The sequence below is a fragment of the Chenopodium album genome, chromosome 16, assembly GCF_948465745.1.
Source record: "Chenopodium album chromosome 16, dcCheAlbu1.1, whole genome shotgun sequence".
Classification (NCBI taxonomy): Eukaryota; Viridiplantae; Streptophyta; class Magnoliopsida; order Caryophyllales; family Amaranthaceae; genus Chenopodium; species Chenopodium album.
In genome coordinates this window covers 32,677,056-32,702,336 of record NC_137849.1, presented here as the reverse complement: position 1 = coordinate 32,702,336, position 25,281 = coordinate 32,677,056, and the positions used below count along the sequence as shown (strand labels likewise).

Sequence of the window (25,281 nt, the reverse complement as noted above, 5' to 3'; positions counted from 1 at the left end):
TATAATTAATATATTTTAATTAAAACCTGTTATAATAAACCTGTTCCTGTAGATAAACAATTATACCAACTTTTGTAAAAATTAATACGATATAATATAAAAATTCTAGTATAATATTACAAATAAGAACTTGTATAAATTTATCCAACACATATATACAACGAGCAACACTAATAACATTACTAATGAGCTACCTAAACAAATAGTTATGCATTCAATAGATACTTTGTCCTAAAGTAGTGCGCCCACTGTTCTCGAACCACATTCAAATCTTCAATATCATACGGGGCTTTCCTTGGACAATAATCCTATTAACAAAAAAAAAAAAAAAAAAAAAAAAAAAAAAAAAAAAAAGCATACAAATGAGGTTACGAAATAAAAACAATCCATAATAGAAAAAATCATTTGAATAAATGTTATGGTCTAAATTATGGAAATAAAACTCAAAATATAGAAATAAAACACATAACATCCATAATCCACTTATATTTTGGTGTCTATGAATTGAAATCAATGTAATAGGACCATTTACCCCCTCCTTTTGGGAGCATGTAAAGCCAAAAAGGGTTCAAAATTGCCCAAAGGACTTATATCTTTCCTATTTTTCATGTATTGGTTCAAATTATAGAAATAAAACACATAACATCCATAATTAACTTATATTTTGGTTTCTATGAATTGAAATCAATGTAATAGGACCATTTACCCCCTTTTGGGAGCATATAAAGCCAAAAAGGCTTCAAAATTGCCTAAAGGACTTATATCTTTCCTATTTTTCATGTATTGGTTCAAATTATAGAAATAAAACACATAACATCCATAATTAACTTATATTTTGGTTTCTATGAATTGAAATCAACGTAATAGGACCATTTACCCCCTTTTGGGAGCATATAAAGCCAAAAAGGCTTCAAAATTGCCTAAAGGACTTATATCTTTCCTATTTTTCATGTATTGGTTCAAATTATAGAAATAAAACACATAACATCCATAATTAACTTATATTTTGGTTTCTATGAATAGGATTAAAACACATAACATCGCCACACTAACCTCCTCTAAGACACCTTTGCAATCCAGGTGGGAACAATCTCATACATATATCTCATAATGTAGTAGCCACACTCAACGCCTCCTTTTTGTTGAGCACACTAGCATATATAACAAATAGTAAGGACATTTTATATTCAAAGTTAACAATGTATGATAAAACGGGGTGAGTTGTGTATTTACCTCCATTTGTATGAATTTCAATTTTTGCCTATGTGCTTTCAATTCATTCCCTGTGAGATTTGCCCGATATACTTTATAAGCCCTACAAAAATGATAGATAATTTGGCACTTAGAACAAAATAATCTACAACACCACAAACAATATGAAAATAGAAACTCAATTGGGCACAATTTGAAGTTAGTGGCTCACGTCATCATGATTTCGGCAATTCTCATTGGTCTTGGATTTTCTTTAGGTTGCTTCATAGAGTCAAACTCATACGCTAAACCTAATTGTAGATAAACCACCACAAGAACCCAATGTCCACTACATCATTTAAAAGATAAAGATAAGTTAGAGTATTAGAAAACAAATCATTTATAAAAACAAGTTTAGTGGGAGTATTAAAAACATAGTTCGAACCTTGCTACATATGGAGCCACTATGAATTTGCAACGTTTACCCGCCTTATCTAATTCATGCAAAAATGCATTCTTCACATACACATAAGTTTCAAGGTAATCACTCTCAATTGAAGATTCAGAAATGAGTTGAGGACAAAAGAATGTGATCTCAGTTTTGTTGAAAAGGTCGATGACATTGTCTACTAAGTACCTACATGACAAAGAAAAATCAGCATTATAGAAGTAAAAATATTATTATATTAAATAAAACAACCAATGTAAAGGATTATTAAGTAACCTACATGATATAAACATGGATCAATGAAACATTAGCCCACGCTCCTCTTAGAAATTCACGTACATCGGTAGCAGTTACCCAAATGTGTTTGTCGCTGTCAAAATGAAACATCGAGGCCTTTAAAAGTACCGATGTTGTATCATACTTTGCATCATCAGAACTCATTAACCAATACAACTCACACCCCTCGCCAAAAGTCTCAACAATTTTATCTTCAAGTGGTTGGAATTTTGTGGGTTTGATGGTAGATTGCCTTGATTTAACGCCACAACTATCGTCCCCTTCTTTGCTTTGGGTAGATCTATGCTTCTTTTTGGGTGATGGTGAAACCTTTAAGAAAAGACGAATATTAGTCCTCGTAAAATATACAAAAATGATGGAATTTAATGTCAATAGTAGACGAATATACCTCTTCATCAAAAAAAACCATGTCAACAGGCCATAGTACAAAGGCAGACTTGGCTTTACCCAACTTAGTCACACCATCGGCATTCGGTACCGGTATATCAAGGAGGGCACAATCGGGATAAGGGTTGTCCACACTAACCCTGTAATGATCGGGTAACATCTTCAGGTTGTGAGTAACTCCACCGGTAACAGGATATACCGTTCCATCTGCCACAACCACTAAATTTTGATTGTACTCATCTTTCAAAGCAAGGCGACATTTAGTGGCTACCTACATAATACAAAAAACTCGATCAATATTATACATGTTAACCATGCTAAGTCACATCTTTAGTATTAGTTCATAAGACATATACCTCTATCACACGAGTGCTTTGTGTTGCCTCCATGGTCGTCTTCAGTTGCATTCCTTGAAATGCCTCCACGTCACCGGTCATATGTGGTAGTAATTTGGCGAGATAAGCTTTCACCTCCATTGCCACACGTTGATTCAACCTCTCTTGAATCCTCTCTTCAATCCTCTCTTCAATCTTCTCTTCAACCTTTTCATCTAGCCTCGCCTCAAATTCTTGAGTTAGGGTAGCTTTCATTGATTCTAACTCTTCCAATGAGCATCCACCTTGGCCGGATGATTTACCCTTTCTATGTCCCTTCCCAAATACTTGTGTGTGACTAACTCCAACCCCACACCTTCCTAGTCCTTTTACATGCCCGCGGTGATCCTTTTTTCCTAAAGCCTTGTTCAGGGCATCCATACCAATACCTTCACTTGAATCGTTTCCTTCAGCATTCTTTTCCAAGTTTTCCAACTATTAACAAAATAAACGTAAATAAATATATTATACAGCAAGAGAATTACATAATGAGATTCCAAGAAAATTTCATAATTTGGCAGAACCTTAACACTAAACTGATCAGATCTGATTGGCTCAAAATTTTCAGCCAAAACCTGAACTGATCAGAACCGATCTGAATTGATCCGAACTGATCAGAACTTAAATTCCAGCCAACAACTGAACTGATCAGCTCTCAAATTTCTGCCACAACATGATCTGCTCAGCTCAAGAATTTCAGACCAAACCTGAACTGATTACTGATCAGTTCAATAATTGCTTCAAAAAGATGAACTGATCAGAACAGTTAGGTACTGATCAGAGCCAATATTTTCAGCAAAAACATCCCCTGATCAGAGCAGTTCAGTTCTTATTTGTTCTGATCAGTACCTAACTGTTCTGATCAGTTCGGATCAGTTCTGAACTGTTATGATCAGTTCTATACTGTTCTGATCAGTTCCGATCTGTTCTGATCAGTTCAGTTCTATACTGTTCTGATCTGTTCTGATCAGTTCAGTTCTATACTGTTCTGAACAGTTCTGATCTGATCTGATCAGAACAGTTCGGAACTGATCAAAACAAATCAGAACTGAACTGATCAGAACAGATCAGAACTAATCAGAACAGTTCAGAAATGCTCAGAACAGTTCAGAACTGATCCGAACTGATCAGAACACTTAGGAACTGATCAGAACAAACCAGAACTGATCAGCTCAAACAATGCAGCCCTAACCTGAACTGAACAGAACAGTTCAGAACAGATCACAACAGTTCTGAACTGATCAGAACTGATCAGCTATAAATTTACAGCCCAAACATGAACTGATCGGAACAGATCAGCACTGATCAGAACTGATCAGCTCAAAAATTACAGCCAAAACCTGAACAATACTTACAATAGCACTGGCAATTTGCTGGGTTTCGGTATTCTTCGGGTCTATAGCCCACGATCCATCTGCACGACGAGTTTGACGGGCCAAAATCCACCACATAGACCGGTTTTTAAGCTTTTCACTCATTACACTGCTTGTCGTGGAATCTGTTGTGGTTGAGGTTGAACATGATTCTGCTGGAATTCTGTTGGTCTGACTCCAATCAACTCGAGCCCTCTCATAACTCTTGGAGCCTAGATGGTGGCGATGCTTATTATTCTTTGCATTTTCCTTGCCTTTTTCACTCAAAGCCTGTTACAAATGAAAAAGCTAGTGTAAGTAGTGTCATAGTTGAAATGAAGTATGTGGAAATTACTTTCATAATTGCACACCTTAAATTCATCTGTATTGCAATATGTCTCAAACTCTTTCCATTGCTCTTCTGTGATGTATCCTTCATAAAGCTCCCAGGGCTTAATGTTTGCACTTGGTGAGTCAGGCGGAGGTGCTGTTTCCCTAGTAATGAATCGTGAAATTAACCAAGACTTGTGCTTCCTAAATCTAGCACCAACAGCTTCGTGGAACTTCTTCTCTTTAATACCCTTGGGATCATCAATGTGGAACTTCCGCTACAAAATTAGAGTTTGTTAATATTTAGAATTAATTATAAGTATCACTAACCATATTTATATTTTAATTACCTTACTCTCCTCCCACAAGTTTTGCTTTTGAACTTTATCATAATTCGGATATCCTTCACATTAATGTTAACTCTTTGAGCACAATTACCAATTTGCTTCCCATAGGCAGCTTCCCACTTTCCCGTAGGCATGTCAAACTCATCAAATTCAAGGAACATGGGTGTAGTTGTTTGGACTGCTTTGGATGGGCCTCGTCCTTTTTTTGTAGATGACTTTCCTTGGGAAGTGGAGACATCCATGTCACCAGATTGTTCATGTCCATCACGATCATCTATGTTTTCTTCCATTGTAGTAGCCTACACCTACACAAAGAATGAAATTAATAAGAATTGGAATCAAAATCATAACATTAAAATTATATTAATGTAAAAACTATACAATAAAGTAACTAATGATTTAAATATATACCAATTTAATAAATTCAATATTTATAGCAAAAAATACAAATATATTTGTTAAAGGAATATAATAACACAAACCTCGACTGTAGATATAGGAACCACTTCCCCTTCCTCACGATCATACTCTTCATCATCAACAATATCTTCCCCTTCTTGTAGAGGTTGCACTCCCATTGTCAAAGGCGGGATGTCATCGAATTGGTCATACTCTTCTTCGTCCACAACATCTTCCACACCCACAATTTTTCGCTTGCCTTCAACTACAACACGCCATTGCGGATCTATATTATCCTTGATGTAGAATACTTGTTTCGCTTGTGAGGCTAATACGAAAGGCTCTTCACCATCAATGTATCGACTAGAGTCAACCAAGGTGAATCCAAATAACTCATCGGTTTTCATACCACGACGGTTATCAGCCCATGTGCAACGAAATAAAGGAATTGTGAAATCAACATAATCCAACTCCCAAATTTCTTGAATGACACCGTAATATGCCTGTGTAGCTTCAACTGGCCTTGTATCCCTAGAGCTTGAGTATTCAGTAGAAGATGCAACCACGACAACACCACTATTTTGTTGCACACTTTTTTCATCTTGACGACAAGTGGCAAAAGTAAATCCATTGATATCGTAACCCTCATAAGTATAAACAAGTGGTTGTGGACCTCGTGAAAGCCACTTGATCGTTTCTGAAACATTCTCATTTCTACTCAATTCAAGCTTCACTTGGCCTTCAAACCACTCAACAAAGTGGCGATTATGCTCTTGCATCAACGCGTAGGAGCTGATCTTGGGATTGTGAATTTTCAACTCATTAAGGTGTTTTTCAATGTATGGATGAACTGCAGATAGATTTTGAAGCACAAATCGGTGGGCTTTCTTATATCGATCAAGTGGAGGCTTAACCAATTTCCGACCTACTGTACCCTTCCCTTGTAGTCTTCCCTCGTGACGAGAAGTTGGAATCCCTATTTCCTTAGCCTTAGCTAAAAACACTGAACAATAGTTCCCTGCTTCCTCGACTATGGTTCCTTTAACGATGCTCCCTTCGGGATTTGCTCTGTTTTTTGCCTTATCTGCCAAAGTACCCATTTGCCTCTCATAAGGGTACATCCAACGCATAAATACAGGACCACACTCCTTTATCTCACGAGGCAAGTGCATAACAAGGTGAACCATTATGTCAAAAAAAGGAGGAAAATACATCTCGAATTTGCATAATGTTTCAATAATATCATATTCCATATCGTCAAGTTTTTCTGGATCTATCACCTTACTGCAAATTGCATTGAAAAACAAGCAAAGCTTCACAACAGCATGCCTAACATGTTTTGGCAAAAGGCCTCGGAGTGCAATTGGCATAAACACTTGCATCATCACATGACAGTCATGGGACTTCATACCAACAACTTTCTTATCAGTAGTAGAAACAAAACGCCCTATGTTCGATGAATACCCCGTCGGAACCTTGATTCCTTTCAAACACTCACAAAAGACCCTTTTTTCTTCTCTAGACAATGTATAACACGCATGGGGCAAAAATGCTTTTTTCGTTGTGTTATTATCCTCGGGCCATAGCTTAGGTCGAATTTTGGCTTTCTTCATGTCTCTACGCACATTATCACCATCCTTTGTCTTCCCTTTGATATTCAACAAAGTCCCAATTAGTGCCTCACAAACGTTTTTTTCAATATGCATAACATCAAGACAATGTCGAACCGACAAGTGCTTCCAATAAGGCAGATCCCACAACTTAGACACTTTTTTCCACAACACACCCTTCTTCGATGATTTTTCTCTGTGCATCTTACCAAAGATTGTCTTAACATTCTTAATTTTCTCATACACTTCAATTCTTGTCAATGGCGCACGACTCACTCCATTCTCAACATGCCCGTTGAATTGTTGTCTCATCTTCCGGTATGGGTGATTTCGACGAAGTGATCGTCTAGTATGCATATACACATTCTTGCCACAATGCTTCAAGCGTGTAATTTGCATGTCATCCTCACAAATAGGGCATGGTTTTTCTCCTTTAACTTTGTACCCTGACAAATTTCCATACGCAGGGAAATCATTTATGGTACAAAACACCATGGCTCTTAATCGAAAATTTGTACCTGAAAGAGCATCAAATGTCACAACACCTTCATCCCACAACAGTTTCAAATCGTCAATAAGGGGCTCCAAATAAACATCTATCTCATGGCCAGGTTGTTTAGGACCTGGGATTAGAAGTGATAACATGATGTACTTGCGCTTCATGCACAACCAAGGAGGTAGGTTGTATATTGACAGAAGAACGGGCCATGTACTATGTTGACTACTAAGAGTGCTAAATGGATTCATCCCATCCGTACTTAATGCCAGTCTTATGTTCCTCGGCTCCTTCCCGAATTCTGGAAATGTCTTGTCAATGTTTTTCCATTGCAATGAATCAGCCGGGTGTCTAATCAACCCATCTTTCTTCCTCTCATTTTCATGCCACACCAATTTTTCCGCTTCAACCTTAATTGAGAACAGGCGCTTCAACCTTGGTATTATGGGAAGATACCATACTACCTTAGCTGGTGGCCACTTCAAGGGATCCTTATTTGCGCCCTCTCGCTTGTATCGTGACACACCACACTTTGGGCAAGCATCCAATTTTGCATTCTCCTTTCGATATAGCACACAATCATTCGGACAAGCATGGATTTTGGAGTACTCTAAACCCAATGGACACATCAATTTCTTCGCATAGTAAGTCGACTTAGGAATGTCATTTCCTTCTGGAAACATATCAGAGAGGGTTTCCAACAACAAAGTGAAACTAGTGTTGGTCCACCCGCTCTTCGCTTTCAAGTTGTACAATGTTAGAATCCCAGAAAGCTTGGAATACTTAGAACAACCAGGGTACAACGGTGTCTCAGCTGCTTTCAACACATTCTCATATATATGAGAATCTTCATTAACATGATCACCTAACCCGTCTATCATCTCATCTATCCTATCTTCCTCCATGTCATCATTAGAACCCACTTCATCATCCTCAAAACCATTTGGCTCAAATTCATCAGCTTCATTGCCATTGCCGTTAATAGAAGAAGAATTATCCATGGGAGGAAATTTTTCACCATGCCAATACCAAATATTGTAGTCTGGCATAAACCCACGAATAATCAAATGGTCCTCTATTTTCTTAATGTCTTCCCACCTTTTCACATTGTTACAATCACGACAAGGGCAGAAAATAGGTCTTGCTTTGGTTAGCCTTTGTTCAACCAGAGTACTCCATTGGTGTTGCACTGCGACTCTACAGAACTCTTTGACCCCGTCTAAGTATTCCGGTGTGGTTCGAGAAGCATTATACATCCAACGACGGTCCATTTCTAACAATGTATGATTAAATCCCAACAAAGAAATTATATTCAACATCACATATCAACATACTCCAAATGCATGATTTCAAAGGTCCTAATCGCTCCAACCTAACCCATCCTTGGAAGCGTATTCCCACTAGAAAATGGTTGACCACTTTTCGGACCTAAAGAAATTTCGGCAGCATTTCCCTACGGTTCTCCAAGTACACGACGTAATTGATTTCTTAATTACGTATGTACCCAGAGAACACATTACGGAATGCTTACACGAAATTACCTTTACTACCGAAAAACAATCAACCATTTACATCCTAAGTGAGAATACAATTCCAAGAACAGTCCCAAACGGGGACTATTCAAGATTTACTCCTAATGAGTAAATCTTGAACGGGTATCTAGGCATATGAAGATATAATGCATTATAAATATTAACACAACAAAAATTGACAAAATATTAGACAAAAAAAAAAAAGAAAAAAAAAACAAATTTGAATTTGCAGCAAGTTGGAAGTAAATTAAACAAAACAAAAAAAACAAACTACAAATCAATTAATTAATCATACCAAATTGTCACCAAGAAATCAAGCTGCGTCAATGGAGTTGAGGGAGCTGAGGACCGAGGTACTCCTAAAACATCAATTTCAATTCACTCCCATTTCCTAGCAAAATCAAGAATCAATTTAAACATGTAAAATTAATCAATTAATTTGGGGAAAAAACAAACCTATAACTAAGTAATTGCAATTAAGCAACTTACAGGAAACAAGGGTTAAGAAATTGGGGAACTCCGACTGCCCTTCAATGGAGAACTCAGTGCGCTTCAATGGAGAACTCCGACTGCCCTTCAATGGAGAACTCCGACTGCCCTTCAATGGAGAACTCAGTGCGCTTCAATGGAGAACTCAGATAGAGCTTCAATGGAGAACTTAGACCGAGCTTCAATGGAGAACTGCGCTGCAATGGAGAACTCAGTGCGCTTCAATGAAGAACTCACACAGAGCTTCAATGGAGAACTTAGAACAAGCTTCAATGGAGAACTCAGTGCGCTGCAATGGAGAACTCGGAGTGCGCTTCAATAATGGAGAAATCAAAGTGCGCTTCAATGGAGGAGAAGAGTGAGAATGAGAGGAGCAAAACGCGCGGGATCGGAGCTGCTTCAATATTGGAGAGAGAAATTAAAGAGGAATTTTTTTGACAAAGGGAGTGAGAAAGGGGAAACTGAAAATTTAGGGCTTACTTTATTCGTAACGGACACCCTATGTTAGTTACAAATAACAAGGTCAAAATTCTGTTGACTTTTCTATTTGTAACGGGCAATATTTGTTGGTTACGATTAGTTACTTGATCGTAACGGGCAGAATAATGCCTGTTACAAATAACAACTTATTCGTAACGGGCACCAATATGTCCGTTACGAATAACAACTTTTTCGTAACGGGCACCAATTTGTCCGTTACGAATAGCTTGTTACAAATAAGATTTTTTCCACTAGTGACTTATTTCTCTCTCATACTAGCAATACTTTAACTTATAAAAAAAATCCTATTTTAGACTCTACCCTATAGAAATCAACTTGGTCAAACTACCCCGAAACCAACCCCCACCCCTTCCCCGACCCCCGAAACAAGGTAGGCACGACACGTTATTGTGCGTGCCAGGCCGTGGGCCACAAAAATGTATGTTACACTAGGTTCAACGCGGGCTCCGCCGAGCAGGCCAGCTTGAAAGGAAATGCCATGCAATCTGTCAAGTTATATCTATACTAGGGTCGACGCGGGCTCCGTCGAGCCGGGCCAGCTCGAAGCACGGCGCGAGGTAGGCACGACACGTTACTCTGCGTGCAAGGCCATGGGCCCGGCCTGAGCCACACTTTCAAATTTCAATATGGAAGAAATTTGAATAAACCGATTGGAGTACATTTATCCCCAATTATAATCCCGAAATCTCAAGCAGAGGGTAAAGATGGCACAGGGCCGAGCCAGCATGAAGCACGACACAAACACGAGGTTAGGGTAAACGCGGGCTCCGCCGAGCAGGGCCAAATTGAAAGGAAATGCTATGCAATCTGTCGAGTTATATCTATACTAGGGTCAACGCGGGCTTCGCCGAGCCGGGCCAGCTCAGCTCGAAGCACGGCGCGAGGTAGGCACGACACGTACAACACCCCTTAGACCCGAAACTACCCCGAAATCAATAGGGAGAAGGGTTGTTTCGGGGATCGGGGAAGGGGTAGGGAGTTGGTTTCGGGGTAGTTTCGCGTCAGGGGGTGTTGTACGTGAATTTTGGAGGGTTAAGGGGTGTGGCCGCCGTCGGGGGAAGAGAGGAGGGTGGTGGCCGCCGTCGGTGGAAGAGAGGAGGGTGGTGGCCGCCGAAGGTATCAATGATCAACTTTTGCCCTGCTTGAGATTTTGGGATTACAATTGGGGATAAATGTACTCTCCTTGAGATTTCGGGATTATAATTGGGGATAAATGTACTCCATCACATTTAATTTAGACGTTTGACTATGAAATTGACAGGGCGAAATTTAAGAAATTCTCACAATTTTAAACCCTAATTTGTTGAGAATTTCCTGAATTTGAGATTGATAAAGAAATTCAACAATTGCATGTCCGTAGAAATAGAGTAGTGCGAGAAGATCGGAGAGATTTGAATGAACCGATTGGAGTACATTTATTCCCAATTATAATCCCGAAATCTCAAGAATACGAATTTAATGTACTCTAGTCAACACGTGTAGTTTTTTTTCATGTAAAAAATTACTATATTTTACTCTCGACCCAACCCCTTCTCCATCGGAAGTCAATAAAGGGGGTGGAATTTCAGGCGGTGAGAATATAGGGTGGTGGTTCGATTCGGAGGGGTTTCAAGGTGGGAGTGTGATGGCCGGAAAAGGGATGGGAATAAGTAAAAAATTTAACAACAATCAACAAATCAATAATTTAACAACAACAACCAACAAATCAATAAAAAAAATCTAAAAAAAAAACCTCGGAGGCTACTGAACAGTGCACACCGCCACTAGAAGAAAATTGCAGAGAGGCACCTAGCCCCCTAGGGGAGTCTGAACGGACTCTCGTCTCTAAAAAGACAACTTTGCAGTGCATTGGAAAGTAAAGAAAATCAAAATCATCAACATACACTATTTATCTTCTCTCTTAGCAATCGGAATCGATCTCGGGACAACCTACTCATGCGTGGCAGTTTGGCAGCGTGGATATGTGCAAAAATTGGGAAGGGACAGGAAGAACTGTTGAAGTGAAATGAGCTGAAGTAAACTAAACTGAAAATAATCTAATGATGATGTTGATGAATATCTTTTAGTATTTCTAAGCGGCTGCACAAGCACTTCATAGGACAAGGGACAGGAAGAATTGCTTGGAAAGAAACAGGTTGGAACTGTTTTACCCTAGAGGAAAGCGCCAACTCTATGGCTTCCAAGCTAAGAAGGATATGGGCCATATGAATTTAATCGTCATTGTCAGTTCAGTTCAGCTCCACCAATCAGTTCAGTTCAGTTCCTAATTTCCTTCTCTCATAAAATATTCATTTCAATTCAGCCCCAATCAATTCAGTTCAGTCCAGTTGTTTCCATTATGTAATGATTGGGTTTGACAACTAAAAAATGCTTATAGCAAGACTTAAACTTGAGACCAACAAGTTTTATTATCTTAGCCATTTATTTATTGTGCTTTTCTGTCCAACAAAATTATAGTTAATTTAGATAAATAATTAGTGTTTTATTATACTATTTGTTTCCATTATGTAATGATCATAACACGAATTAACAACTTAAATTTTGAAGTTTGAAAAACTCTGTATTATTTTTCAAATTGATGAAATATAATAATTTTAATTTTCTAATAGTCAATAGTTTTTTAATGTCTATAAATATATCATAACATACTCCATATAATATATTGAATATGGTTCTCAATACAAATCTTTTTTCAACTTATGATGGAATTTCAAGATGATTATCATGATAGTAAGAAAAAACAGTCGAACTTAATTAACAAACTAAACAAGTACAAACTAGCAACCTGCGCCCGGGCCACACACTAGTTAAAGTGAATTAAATTAAAGTTTCAAAACTCTCCATATTCAAGACTTTCAATGGTCACATATTCACGTTCACCCACCCTAATCTTCCTATATATACTCAATAATGTTGAAATCAAAGATTCACATATAACTTAGAGAGTTTCCAGGAAAAAAAAAATGGAGAGTTCAAGTGAAGAAGCAGATTATAGTGAGTGTGAGTCTGAGATAGAAGAGTGTTCTGAAAAACCTTACAAAGATCTGATAGATGGGAAGTGCAAATTAAGGTTTTCAGATGCGGGTTTTAGGTGCCCATATTGTCAGGGAAAGAAAATAAGACACTACAATTTCAAGAATCTCTTGCAACATGCCCATGGTGTTGCAAGAGGTTCTTCAAAGCGACGTGTTAAACAGAAGGCGCAACATCTTGCTCTGGAAAAATATTTGAAGGAAAATGAAAACCAGTTGAGCCGTTAATTTCAGTTTTATTGAGAAAAGATTAAGGCCTTTGTTTTGTTTTAAGGCTTCTAGATATTTGCGATTAATTTTGCACGTCGGCACTCGGCATATGATCATGTACTCGAACAACTGTTTTTTAAATTCATCAATTTACTTTCAGTTTTTATAGTTTTTTACGTAATTTGATTAGAATGTCTTGAATTTTTTAAATTTTCTGATTTTTATTTTTATTGTAATCGTTGACTTTCTATTATGCACTAAGGCTATTTAAATACAAAGAATACAGCAATAATCTAGGCTAAGAATAACAACTGATAATCCTAAAATACATTAGACTAGGCGTGATACTAGGCCATGATACACGGCTGACTATACAAAACAGAATATCCTTAATTGCTATGATTAAGGATGATCATAAAGCTAAAGATACACTTTACAAAAATTACTAAAGAGATAAATCAGAATATATATCTTTCAAAAGTTGCAAATAAGGGGCTGGTTGGTAAAATTCGTTAAGTTTCAATAGTCTGTTTGGTTCTTGTTGTTTGTGGTCCTTTTGATGGTGGTCGATTCCAAGTTGGATTTGGACCATTAATTACCGGGTTAATTAAATCAATTTCATTTTTGGCTTTTGATGGATTTTGGGTCTGTCATGGAAGCTTGAGGGTGATTGGCATGATTTTTGTGCTTTGAAGTTGGGAGATTGAGCCAAGAAGAAGAGAAGAAAAGAAAGAAAAAGGAAAAAAAAAAAAAAAAGGAAGAAGAAAAGCCGCAGCCCAAACAAGCAAGCCCAGCTGCCTAGGCACTTTCTCCTCCTTTTTCAAACTGATAATATTACTGAATAATAATTCTTCTTTTTCAAATCTAACTTCTTACGCTGAATACTAATATCCACTGCTTAAGGGTGGTCTAGTCTACCTGTTTTTTTCACCTACTAGAGCTTCAATTCAAATCCATCAACTACAAAGAAATTTCCGACCTAAGCTGAAATTAATTATGGTCTACAAGTCAAGTAAGCATTAGTTTGATGGACACTAAGTTAAACTCTTGGCAGCAGTACAAATTAACAAGTCTACTGTCTAATCATCAACAACAAAATCTTGAAATTTTTTAATGATATCAAAATAAGCGGCAGCACATGATTGAGCCACTTCAAGGGATTGTTTAGTGGATTGGTATGGGAAATCAAGAGCTCATAGACTACTTCAAAGGTTATGCAGCCATAAGAGCCACTCGTACGGCCCTAAGGGGCATCTGCTTGCATTTCTTCATCATCATCATCATCATCATCATTATTCTCTTCTTCTTCCCGAGCACTTGAAAAAGCATATCTAGAAGCATTTCGCCTTGCTATATCTTTATGTTGAGCCCTCAAATCCTATGTACGCTCCTCAAATACTACATTCTCATGAACATCATCATCCATCTTATTCACCAAACCTCTCATCTCACTAGCAACCATAAAAAGTTAATCAGCTAAATCCAATTCTACATCATCCAATTCGCAATCGCTTTCGGACTTTACACCTTTCCCCTTCTCCTCTCTACTAAACCTCCCTGAAATTGCACCTTTCCCCTTCTCTTCTCATTTCAACCTTCTCCTTACACAGATTTCTCACCCTGGCCTTCAAAGAAACTTGTGACTTTTCAAGCGTGGGTCACCGGTCAAGGTCACCGGAACTCCGGCGACGGTGAACCTCATGACGTGAGTCTTCCAATTGGTAGTCACGAATCCCAATTTCTCTAACCATTGAATTCCAAGTATCACTTCGGCATTTCCCAAGGACAAGGGTAGGAAATCCTCCGTGATCGTAACACCTCCATCAAGCTTAATCACCACCTTCCTACACACCCCACGCCCTTTCTCCGTGTCTCCATTTCCGAGAGCCACCCTGAATTCCCCACTCCCACACACTTCTAGTGGTAGTTCCGACACTAGTTGTGCCGAAATGAAGTTATGAGTTGCTCCCGGGTCGATCATCACTACTATGTGTCGCCCCTTGACTTCACCACCTAACTTCATAGTTTTTGGGTTTGAAAGACCCACCACCAAACACAAGGATACTTCAATGGCAGGTTCACTAGGCTCCCACACTTTACTTTCTTCATCCACCTCAACACCATCTCTTTCTTCTTTTCCGGCAACCATGAGTGTGAGCTCCTTCCGTTTGCAACGGTGGGCCACACCCCACCTCTCGTCACATCGGAAACAAAGCCCCTTTGCTCTCCGGTCTTGCAGTCGACGGGTGGTTCCCACGGCCTTCCGTCCGGCAGAGGAACCAGGCTGTCCCAAGTTCCAAGTTCACTGAACCTTAGGATGACTCTGGGGCCTTAGGCCAATTCTTTGGGCCCAAACTAATAGGCAGCCCATATTTTCTAATTAGCCCACCTTCTACTCCACTCTTCTCTACTGCTAGCACTTGCACCAACGACATTCGAACTTCTCCTCCAACCTCCACCTCCTTTCCGCAATTGGGCAACTCGATTTCTCTCCTCCATTCCTCACCGCCATCTCCTCACCGCCATCTCCATCGCTTGGTCGAGGTTGTAGGGATGTAACAACCGCATCTCAGCCTTTGATATCATCCCGTAAGCCGTTGATGAATTGGAACAACATCAAGCTCTCCAAAATGTCCTCCAATGGAAACGCCATCTCGATGAACCTCCACCGGTAATCCTCCACGGTGGTGGCCTGAACCACCGCCAGCCACTGTTCATGGAGTGAGCCGGCATTATGAGAAGTGCAAATATTACTTATGGAGACAATCGTGCCAAGACCATTAGCTATAGGTACCGCTACTGCATTCTTGACTTGAATGCACCTATTACACGTGTTACAAAAAAAAAATTACATTTAATTAAAACATATCTTAAGAATTCTAACCTCTCCTTAATAGAGCCATAGAGTTGGTAACAAGCCTTACGTTTTCCCGTATGCTAAGCACTCTATCTTGCTCAAATCGTACGCGAATGAAGGACCGCAAAACTCACAAGTCGATGAAGAACAACCCTCACATATATTTACAATAATATGTACTACCATCCCATTTTCTAATTCGGATGAAGGACCGTATGTAACTATTTCTACACTATATTTACAACCATGTCTTTGGCTTCATGCTCTTGAAGAAATGAGCAAATATTACTTGCTCTTTTGTAAACAATTGATATTTAGGGGGTGGGGTAAGGGGCACTTTTAAGATCATGTCAAATGACATTTGGTTACTCTAGTGTTATTTGTGCCTTTGTGCATCTTTGCACTTATATCCAGTTTTTATAGCTTAAGTTGATGAACTTCAAATGTATGTGATGTTAAATTAACATTCAAAGATGGGAAGAAAGGAGAAAAGGATTGGATCCGTGAAATGCTATTTTGTAAACACAGATATGTGTCCAAGATAAGTAAGATCTATGTTCATGCATCTGGATACCCTACCTAGATTGTCCAAGTATGCAATCAGGTATAATGCTTCAAAAGTTTGTCCAATATGATCATTATAATTTTTTCTAACTGAATAATGCAAAACGTGATGCAAGTGGACTTTCTACTAATAAATTTAACCAAATACTACTACTTGTTCAAAGGATCAGTTTGTGACAAATTTCATCACTTCCCTCGGTCTTAATATTATCCACTAGATGATGATCATCAATAAAATCGATTATATCCTTAGATTTTTCAGCTGATAAACCAAACCAATCCAGATGTTGTGCTCACCGAATACTTTCAACATTATCCTATAATCAACCTTCTACTATTTGAATGATAAAATGTCACGCCGTGACCATATATGTATTTGTTATATTTGCTACAGAAGGAGAAGTTAGAGGAGGATTTGAAGGAGAAAAATAGGCTGGAAGCAATGTTGCTTGATTCCAGGAGAAGGTTGGAAGTTTTCGGTGAGCATCAGCATCTGAATTGGTTTTATTAGCTGAAAAATATGAGGATATAATCGATCCTGTTGATGATCAAGATCTGGTGGATAATATCAAGACTGAGAGAAGTGATGAAATTTGTCAACAAGGATCAGTAAAACCAGTAGTTAACAGAGGAAATGTTGTCACAAACTAATCCTTTGGACAAGCGGTAGTATTTGCGTACATTTATTAGTAGAAAGTCCACTAATATCACGTTCTGCATTATTCAATTTAGTTGGATAATCTAGGTAGGGTATCCAGATGCATGAACATAGATCTTACTTATCTTAGACACATATCCGTGTTTACAACATAACATTTCACGGATCTAGTCATTCAATCCTTCTCTCCTTTCCCCCCATCTTTGAATGCTAATTTAACATCACATACACATGAAGATCATACTCGATAGAAGTGCAATAAAAAGAAAGAAAAAGAGAGAAAAATGCGAAAACTAAAGTGTGTATGAATTGGTCTATGATACTCAGTGTATGTTGTTCGATGCATGATGTTTGTAAAGGATCAATTAAGCGTCACTTGATTGACATACATAAAAGTACCTTCAGATACCACACGAATACAATTCAACAAGAGCAAATAGGTCCATACTTCAAAATTAGGTGGTAACTAATGCTATTTGTCTTAAAGTTCTAATGCACAAAGTGTAATATGAATATGCAACACCCAAGTAATAGAAAATAGCAGCCATCAATCATATATGCAGATATGCAGGGGTAATTTGCCTAAATAAACTCAAATGAAGGAGTATAAATTTCGACACCACCTCCCCATAAAACGGACTAAACCAAAAATTAAAATTAAATCGTAAATCATATATATCATTTCCAGCTAACTAAGCCAGCATAAAACGCATAATTCAGCTAACTAAACCAGCATAAAACACATAATCTAGCTGAAATCAACAGAGCAAAAAATTCGGATATGATTTAATACAACAAAAAAAACTAACATATATCACCCATTTGGACCAATTAGAAAACAGAGGCAATTCTAATTAAAATAAGCTTCTTTTTTTTTTTACTATATTAGAAAGGTATGCAACTAAGTAAAATAGACTTCTTCTTACTATATTAAAAAGGCATGCAACCCCTTAAAAAATAGAAAAAGTATGTAACTAGGATCTAAAGATCTCCACTATGAAGTATGCAAGCTAACCCAAATTCCATAGAAATGTTCATGTTTGGTCATACCACCACTACGTCTCCGTTTGAGGCACGATTTCGGCACCGTGTCAACCTATTTCACGGGGTCCCCACTCCCGCCGAACGGCGACATTGAACCGATTTCGTTCCTCGAGACGGTCCACGCAAGCGGTAGTACCGAAGTGCCACATGCTCATACCACAACTACGCCTCCGTTTGAGTAACGATTTCGGCACCGTGTCAACCTAATTCACGGGGTCCCCACCCCCGTTGAACAGCGACATAGAACCAATTTCGCTCCTTGAGACGGTCCACGCAAGCGGTAGTGAGCATGTTTGTAAAGGATTAATTAAGCGTCACTTGATTGACATACATAAAAATACCTTCAGATACACATAAAACGGACTAAACCAAAAATTAAAATTAAATTGTAAATCATATATATCATTTCCAGCTAACTAAACCAGCATAAAACGCAAATAGACCGAATACTCCTCTGACTTGTAAATTAAACTGCACTGAAATATAAACAAGTCAAGCTAAAAAATTAGACTTGGGTAGGTTTATTGATATCGTACCACTTAATTATCATCCTTATGGGGTAAATTACTCATTCAAGTGTTACAAACTGAGCCTAATTTGTAAAGATGCTGCTGAATGCTGCTGAATAAAGACAGCTGTAATCCTACTTTAATATTTAGTTTTCTTTGTTCTCCGACACGATACGACGCTCAACACGGCTCTAGAAAAATGTCGGAAAATAAGTGTCGATATCCGGTTCACCGTTGACCCAATTATCTACTTTGTAATTTCAGACCTAATTTAGACCAAAAACCTATATTTAAAGTTTATAAAATGGAGGACACCTACAAGCAATTAAACGATGGGGCTTATTGAAACCTGAGAGGTGTTTTTCCACAGTGGATATATCCACCATGGGCCCATGGCTGACATGGCAGCTATTTCACGAGAGCGAAGAAAGAGAAAGAGGGAAGACAGCTTTAGTGTTGTATTTTATTGATGTTGGGGCATGGAAATTGAACTAGATTTAATTCTCATATTCACTACATTTAATTGAATGGTGGGGTAAAACAGAAGTAGGCCATGTGGCTTTTTATGAAGTTTTTTTTATTTATATTTTTACCATGTATTTTTTTTATTTTCCATGTATAATACTTCATCCGTTTGGAATTAGTTGCAACATGGGTGTGGGCATAGAGATTATGGAAAAGGGAGTTAGTGGGTTTTAGTCCCCACGACCCACGTAGGGTATGAGATTTAGACAAAGAAGCCCTTGTATAATGAAAAGGGAGTGTTGGTCCCCACATGGAGAACTTTTGGTATATTATTAGGAAAAACTTACTAGTTAGTGATGTCGCAACTAAACAAAACATCCATTTTAGGGAAGTGTTGCATCTAATTCCAATTGGAGGAAGTATCATTAATGCTTGTACTTGCGCTTAGATAAAGGGAAGATACAGAACCTAGTATGAAGAAACGATTTTATATCCTATCTTTAAGGTCGTATTTGGCTAAAATGATCAAGAAGATCAGTAGGTAGAAAACTATTGTTGCTCATATACTAGGCTCATTGTCGCTCTTGTTTGTATATATTTTTTTGTTTTGGCTACTTTGACCAAGGATCCTTGTAAGTAACCCATCAGGTAACAACTACACCTACTTCTACCTTAAAATCATTGTTTTTAAGGTCGTATTTGGCTAAAATGATCAAGAAAATCAGTAGGTAGAAAATTGTTGTTGCTCATATACTAGGCTCATTGTTGCTCATTGTCGCTCTTGTTTGTATATATATTTTTGTTTTGGATACTTTGACCAAGGATCCTTGTAAGTAACTCATCAGGTAACAACTACACCTACTTCTACCTTAAAATCATTGTTTTTATTGGAGCTTGTGCCCATCTTATTGTTTTTCAAATTGTACAATTTTTAAATAATATGAATGTCCGGATACTTTATATGGTAGCTGTATCTAAGTACGTCGAAGTGTTGGCCAAAATTTTGGAGTGGAGTGTTGATCCTTTGACAGTCAGACACGACATCCAAATCCGAGTCAGTGTAACAGAACTATATTCTTTTCTTGTAAAAGCAAAATAAACTATTCAGCCAAAAGCATAAACAAAAAAGCAGATAGAAATGAGAGCCATTTACCTGGGTAATACTCAAAACAGCATCAACATGAATGTCAGAGCATTCTCTTCGGAAAACTGGGTCTTCTCTAACCTGGGGTGCAATTTTGGTAAGATCATTGCAGCAGCAGAACTAGCAATGGCAACAGTAGATACCAGGAGCAAGAATTATCAAGGATACCTTAATGACAACATAAAGATCACCTGGCCCGTATCCATCAGGATCAGCTCCACCACTTCTAGATACCTTGATTGTTTCATTATTATCCACACCTGTAAACACACCAAAATGTCAATATTGTTATGGAGCTGGTTTCACCAAAATGTCAATATTGGTATGGAGCTGGTTTCCACGACATAAAAAGAATGGTTATCATCCAGCCTCAATCTGGCTGCTTCTAACCCAGCATATAATCTCACACCACCAAAAGAAGACATGGAAAAGCCATAATGACATATAACTTTAAAATATAAATAAGCAACTTCTTGTGTTGATTTTGAAATAACAGCCTAGCTACTCCATCGAGAGAATTATAATACCACTAAAAACACAAACAAAGCTAGTTGCAATAATATATATAGGATTTGCAAGTACTTGATGCCACTGTCCATGTAAAGTCGGCTGTCACATGTAGGTTTGCAACATGGTGCAATCGCCTTTATCTGGGAGCTCCAGATTCATAATAACAGCAACGCCAATGATGAGCAATCAATCAAATAAAGAACAGGTGATATAAAAAAATAGATATAAACAAATGGAAGAGATATACTTTTCCATCTCTCTCCTGAATTACGTGGAGAGATGCTTACAGATATATACATTGTAGCCTTCTTAGCTTGAATTACATATAGCACACAACCAACCCGCAATCCAAATTCCAAAAGCACATACTATCCACTAATTTGGAGACTCGCCGACTCGGCCAACAATAATCATAAATACCCCCCCACCCCCAATGGACCAAAAATTAAATAAATAAATAAAGAAAATAATAATGGATAGGGTCAAATAACATAATTAAAAGAAACAAATAACCAGCTACAAACAGAAACATGCATAATCGGCTAATTAAAAAAAAAACATACATATTATTCACCACTAACAAGAAATTTGATTGAATCTCGAAAATGGTTCACCACCAGATAGGAAAAAAAAAAAAAAAAAAAAAAAAAAAAGCCAGCATTATAGTGAAGACATCCCAATTATGTATGAAGCTTTCAAGGTATGGACTGGTAATTCATCAGCAAAAAAAATGCTCTAAGAAGAAACTATTAATGACAAATACAGTATACAGCAGCATGAACATATTTAGTTGTAATGCGAAGACTACTTGAGAATATTGTTGCAATTATGTATGAAGCTTTCAAGGTATGGACTGGTATTTCATCAGCAAAAAAAAATGCTCTAAGAAGAAACTATTAATGACAAATACAGTATACAGCAGCATGAACATATTTAGTTGTAATGCGAAGACTACTTGAGAATATTGTTGCAAGTATTAACTATACATTTTGGCCTTATTGCTTGAATAATGGGTATCTAGTTATGTAGCAACAACTTAATTGCCCCATTTTTCAATTTTGTAGGATCTTACGATTCTGTGATCCAATTTTACCGATTCGATCCTACTCCCCTCATCGATCCAACCTGAGATCCTGATCCTAACAACCTTGGTTACAACTAAAACCTATTTCAACCGTTTTATCCAAATTCAAGCCGTTGGTGAATTAATACATATGAGAAGCTCGAATCTTTATGCATGATGGTTCGAGTAGGTATTGTTATTGAACGTTTGATTACATTGAGATACTTGGTGGGGGAGGGGGGGGGGGGGGTGGGGGGGTATGTATTTCATGTTTTGGCTACATGATCATCTAACTTTAAGGAAGTTTTGCAGCCTACTGCAGAGTTCAAAAAAAAAGAGGGGAAGTAAGATGATAGCCAAGTAAAGAAAATGACACATTTCATATATCATAACAGAGATATATAATATTGGAGCAATGATACCACCAGACACCAAAAAAAAAAAAAAAAAAAAAAAAAAAAAAAAAAAAAAAAAAAAAAAAAACCCTTGTAGAAGATACATACCAAGCCAGATATATGACACATTTGGGCAAGCTCAGAGCAAAAACTGCGAGCAACGCCATCTTGCACATTGCGTGAAAAATTTATGCAGAACCAGTTGTTCACTGTTCCCCCGTTCACCATTTTCTGCCAAAAAGAAATATTAACGAAAGGGACTATTTTCCAGTTATAACACGTATATCAAGATAACCAAAACATCCAAAATTTCCCTACACATGGCATTGTGGCCACCAAACTTCCACAATCACATATTCCATATCAATAATCATTAGACATGAGCATACCCAGGATGCAGGAAGAACACGTGCTTCAACACTAGCAAGCCACTCATCAATTTTAATCCCAAATTCTTGTGCATAAGGATCAGCATGGTAAGCATTGTGATGAACAGTCTGGATCAGCAACCAAATAGATCAATTATATAGTAATAACAATGCATTGCATCACACTCATTAGGAAAGTGCTGTCTGATAAACGCAAAAGATCACCTACACAAGCTTGCCAAAAATTTGATGGTGACCACTTATAAGTAAAAGATACGCTCAAACACGTTAATAAGGTAACCACTTATAAGTGTTCTGAATTCATCCTCATGAACCCACAAAAAAGAAAAACAGCATAATAGTAGACAAGAAAAAAAAAATTCAAGTTCTGAATTCATAATAATAATAATAATAATAATAATAATTAAAGCAAACGCATGCATAGCTTTCACTCTGAGAGCTAATACTTCTTAAACGCATGCATGAAAAAAGTCTTTTTGGTTTATCTCTTGCAAGAGAATTTTCCTAGCAATCCCAGCATTATCCTAATCGAAAATCCAGAATTAATCTTATTATATAATCTTATTGTAAGCATGGGAAAAAAGTTACAAGCCATACCGCTAATAAGGGTAATCTGATCCCAAGCGCCCAAAACCTAATATTTTTTGCTGTGAATACTCCACAATCAACTACATTATTTTGCTTTGGATTATCTTCCACATATTTGATGGTCCAAGTTTTGTCATCAAACTTGAGTTTCATATGTTGTATACTATAATATTACAAGACTGATTACGGAATTTTGTTCATTATTAAAAGAGAATACCAAAAAATTGGATAAACGTTGGACGCATCAAGATTCAAGCATATTAGCAATAATTTCATGAAGCAAAAAGCAAGAGATTCAATTGAGAATAAACTCAAACAAAACAGAAAAATGGCTTATATTACCTTCCAGGGGTAATCACATTCATTGAACTCAAAATAACCTTAAAATGTGATTAAAAAAAATTGAAAAAGACAAATCTCCACATAATAAACTTCTTGTACAGAAAGTGATTTATCCATACATTAGGAAATAGACTATTAATCAGCCAGTGTAATACACGCATGTCAGTAATACAACAAACCTTGACCAAAGTCACACATAAACCGATCACAATAACATGAATTGAAAGGGTAACCAAGCAATCATTCAACATTCCAGAAAATACTCTTTCTACACTTGCCGTTGCAACGGATAGAGTTAGAACCAACTACAAAAGCAACTAACTTGATAATACAGTATAGCTAAAAGCCTAAAACACTAATAGTGAGCTTAGCACTGAACATATACAAATTCAAGGCAATCACTATCAATTTCAAAAAATCAGAAATGCAATTATCCAAACGAATCCATTCCAAAAAAAAATCAGAAACCCTAAGTTCTTAACCCCCTAATTTCATAGATTAAATATGAAATCATCAAATTTACTAGCCCATTGTCGAATTATAATATCAATTTCAAAGAAAAAAAATCAGAAATTCAATATTATCAATTCCAAAATTAATCAGAAACCCTAACTCTCTAATTTGATAAATTTAATAACAGATCAACAATTTCAAAGAACATATACACTAATTGACTAGATTAAATAACACAAACAACTCAATTAAGCGCAAAATCAATCCAACAAGTCAGCAATTAGTGTATAATACGAAATTAAAACTTGAAAATCATCAAAGTTACCTGGAAGGCTGTAGGTGTGGAGGCAGTCCTGGAGTGCGGCTGTACGGTGGGCCGTGGGCGCTGGACGGTGGCTGGAAGGTGCGGCGCAGCGGAGGGGCGGTGGCTGGAATGTACGGCGGCAGGCGGCAGCGGTGTGGCGATTTCCGTGACTGTGTGAATCGTGAATCGTGAATCGTGAATCGTGAATCGTGAGAAAGACGCGTGAATGTGAGTGAAGAGTGAGAATCGTGACTGTGTGAGACTAGTGACACGAAACGGTTTAGGCCTATTCATATTTCAGCCCAATAGACAATGGACCAAGCTCTGTAAATATAAGAAAATGAGCAAAATAACCCATAAAAACTAAAATCAGCAAAACTGCAAAAAAAAAAAAACAAAAAAAAAAAAAAAAAAAAATTGAAATTTTGATTATTGAAACGGGTTCTATATAGTCACGGTGTAACATTTTTAATTTTTCTTGAAGGAACAATGTGTGACATACTGACATGTTAATACATACAGTACTCTGATGTTTAAAGTCTGATATCGTACCTTAGTAACAAATGCTTCTTTATCTATCTGCACTTCATAGATGCTCAACTCGAGGTCTGCAATTGTCTGAAACTTTAAGTTTTTGTAATGCAATGCAGTTTGTGACAATATTTTCTCTGTTATTAATTTATTATAAAAGAAATACTTCTCAATTTCTTGGTTCTGCATCTCCTTAAACTTGGTCGCCTCTTGAGCCCTAAAATGGAAGAAATACTTCTCAATTTCTTGGTTCTACATCTCCTTAAACTTGGTCGGCTCCTGAGCCCTGAAATGGAAGAAATACTTCTCAATTTCTTGGTTCTGCATCTCCTTAAACTTGGTCGCCTCATGAGTAACATCCACAAGCACAGCGTTCTTACTGCTACTATCTACACCGGCAACAAGTTCTGCAACAATTTCTGAACTTTGGGGATTCGAGTAGACCCACCAACAAGGACAACATCATCAAT

General features: G+C 37.5%; 1 protein-coding gene across 6 annotated transcripts; it reads right to left on the bottom strand.

Annotated features, from left to right (window-relative positions):
- Positions 1–70: 70 nt before the first annotated feature.
- Positions 71–24,659, bottom strand: LOC145586380 (uncharacterized). 6 transcript variants are annotated; one of them, XM_081643208.1, is made up of 17 exons: positions 24,302–24,566; positions 22,594–22,701; positions 22,313–22,435; positions 20,405–20,496; positions 20,246–20,317; positions 9,059–9,154; positions 4,730–5,031; positions 4,421–4,657; positions 4,053–4,340; positions 2,680–3,132; positions 2,325–2,594; positions 1,920–2,245; positions 1,637–1,828; positions 1,424–1,540; positions 1,234–1,315; positions 1,054–1,151; positions 71–308 (listed from the first exon to the last, which is right to left on the bottom strand). In XM_081643208.1, exons 9-16 carry the CDS (start codon positions 4,173–4,175, stop codon positions 1,059–1,061), a joined length of 1,656 nt encoding a protein of 551 aa, XP_081499334.1. In that variant the 5' UTR covers positions 4,176–4,340; positions 4,421–4,657; positions 4,730–5,031; positions 9,059–9,154; positions 20,246–20,317; positions 20,405–20,496; positions 22,313–22,435; positions 22,594–22,701; positions 24,302–24,566; the 3' UTR covers positions 71–308; positions 1,054–1,058. The 6 variants fall into 6 exon arrangements, with proteins under 6 accessions (XP_081499334.1, XP_081499333.1, XP_081499329.1 ...); XM_081643207.1 differs by lacking the exons at positions 20,246–20,317; positions 20,405–20,496; positions 22,313–22,435; positions 22,594–22,701; positions 24,302–24,566 and adding an exon at positions 9,253–10,115; XM_081643203.1 differs by lacking the exons at positions 71–308; positions 1,054–1,151; positions 1,234–1,315; ... (3 more) ...; positions 2,325–2,594; positions 2,680–3,132 and adding exons at positions 5,209–8,504; positions 9,253–20,114 and having other exon boundaries at positions 4,195–4,340; positions 24,302–24,659.
- Between the last annotated feature and the right edge of the window lie 622 nt (positions 24,660–25,281).

What these genes read in the sequence shown, in the direction of transcription:
- LOC145586380 (XM_081643203.1), bottom strand. Translation starts at nt 8,502, where the DNA reads ATGGACCGTCGTTGGATGTATAATGCTTCTCGAACCACACCGGAATAC.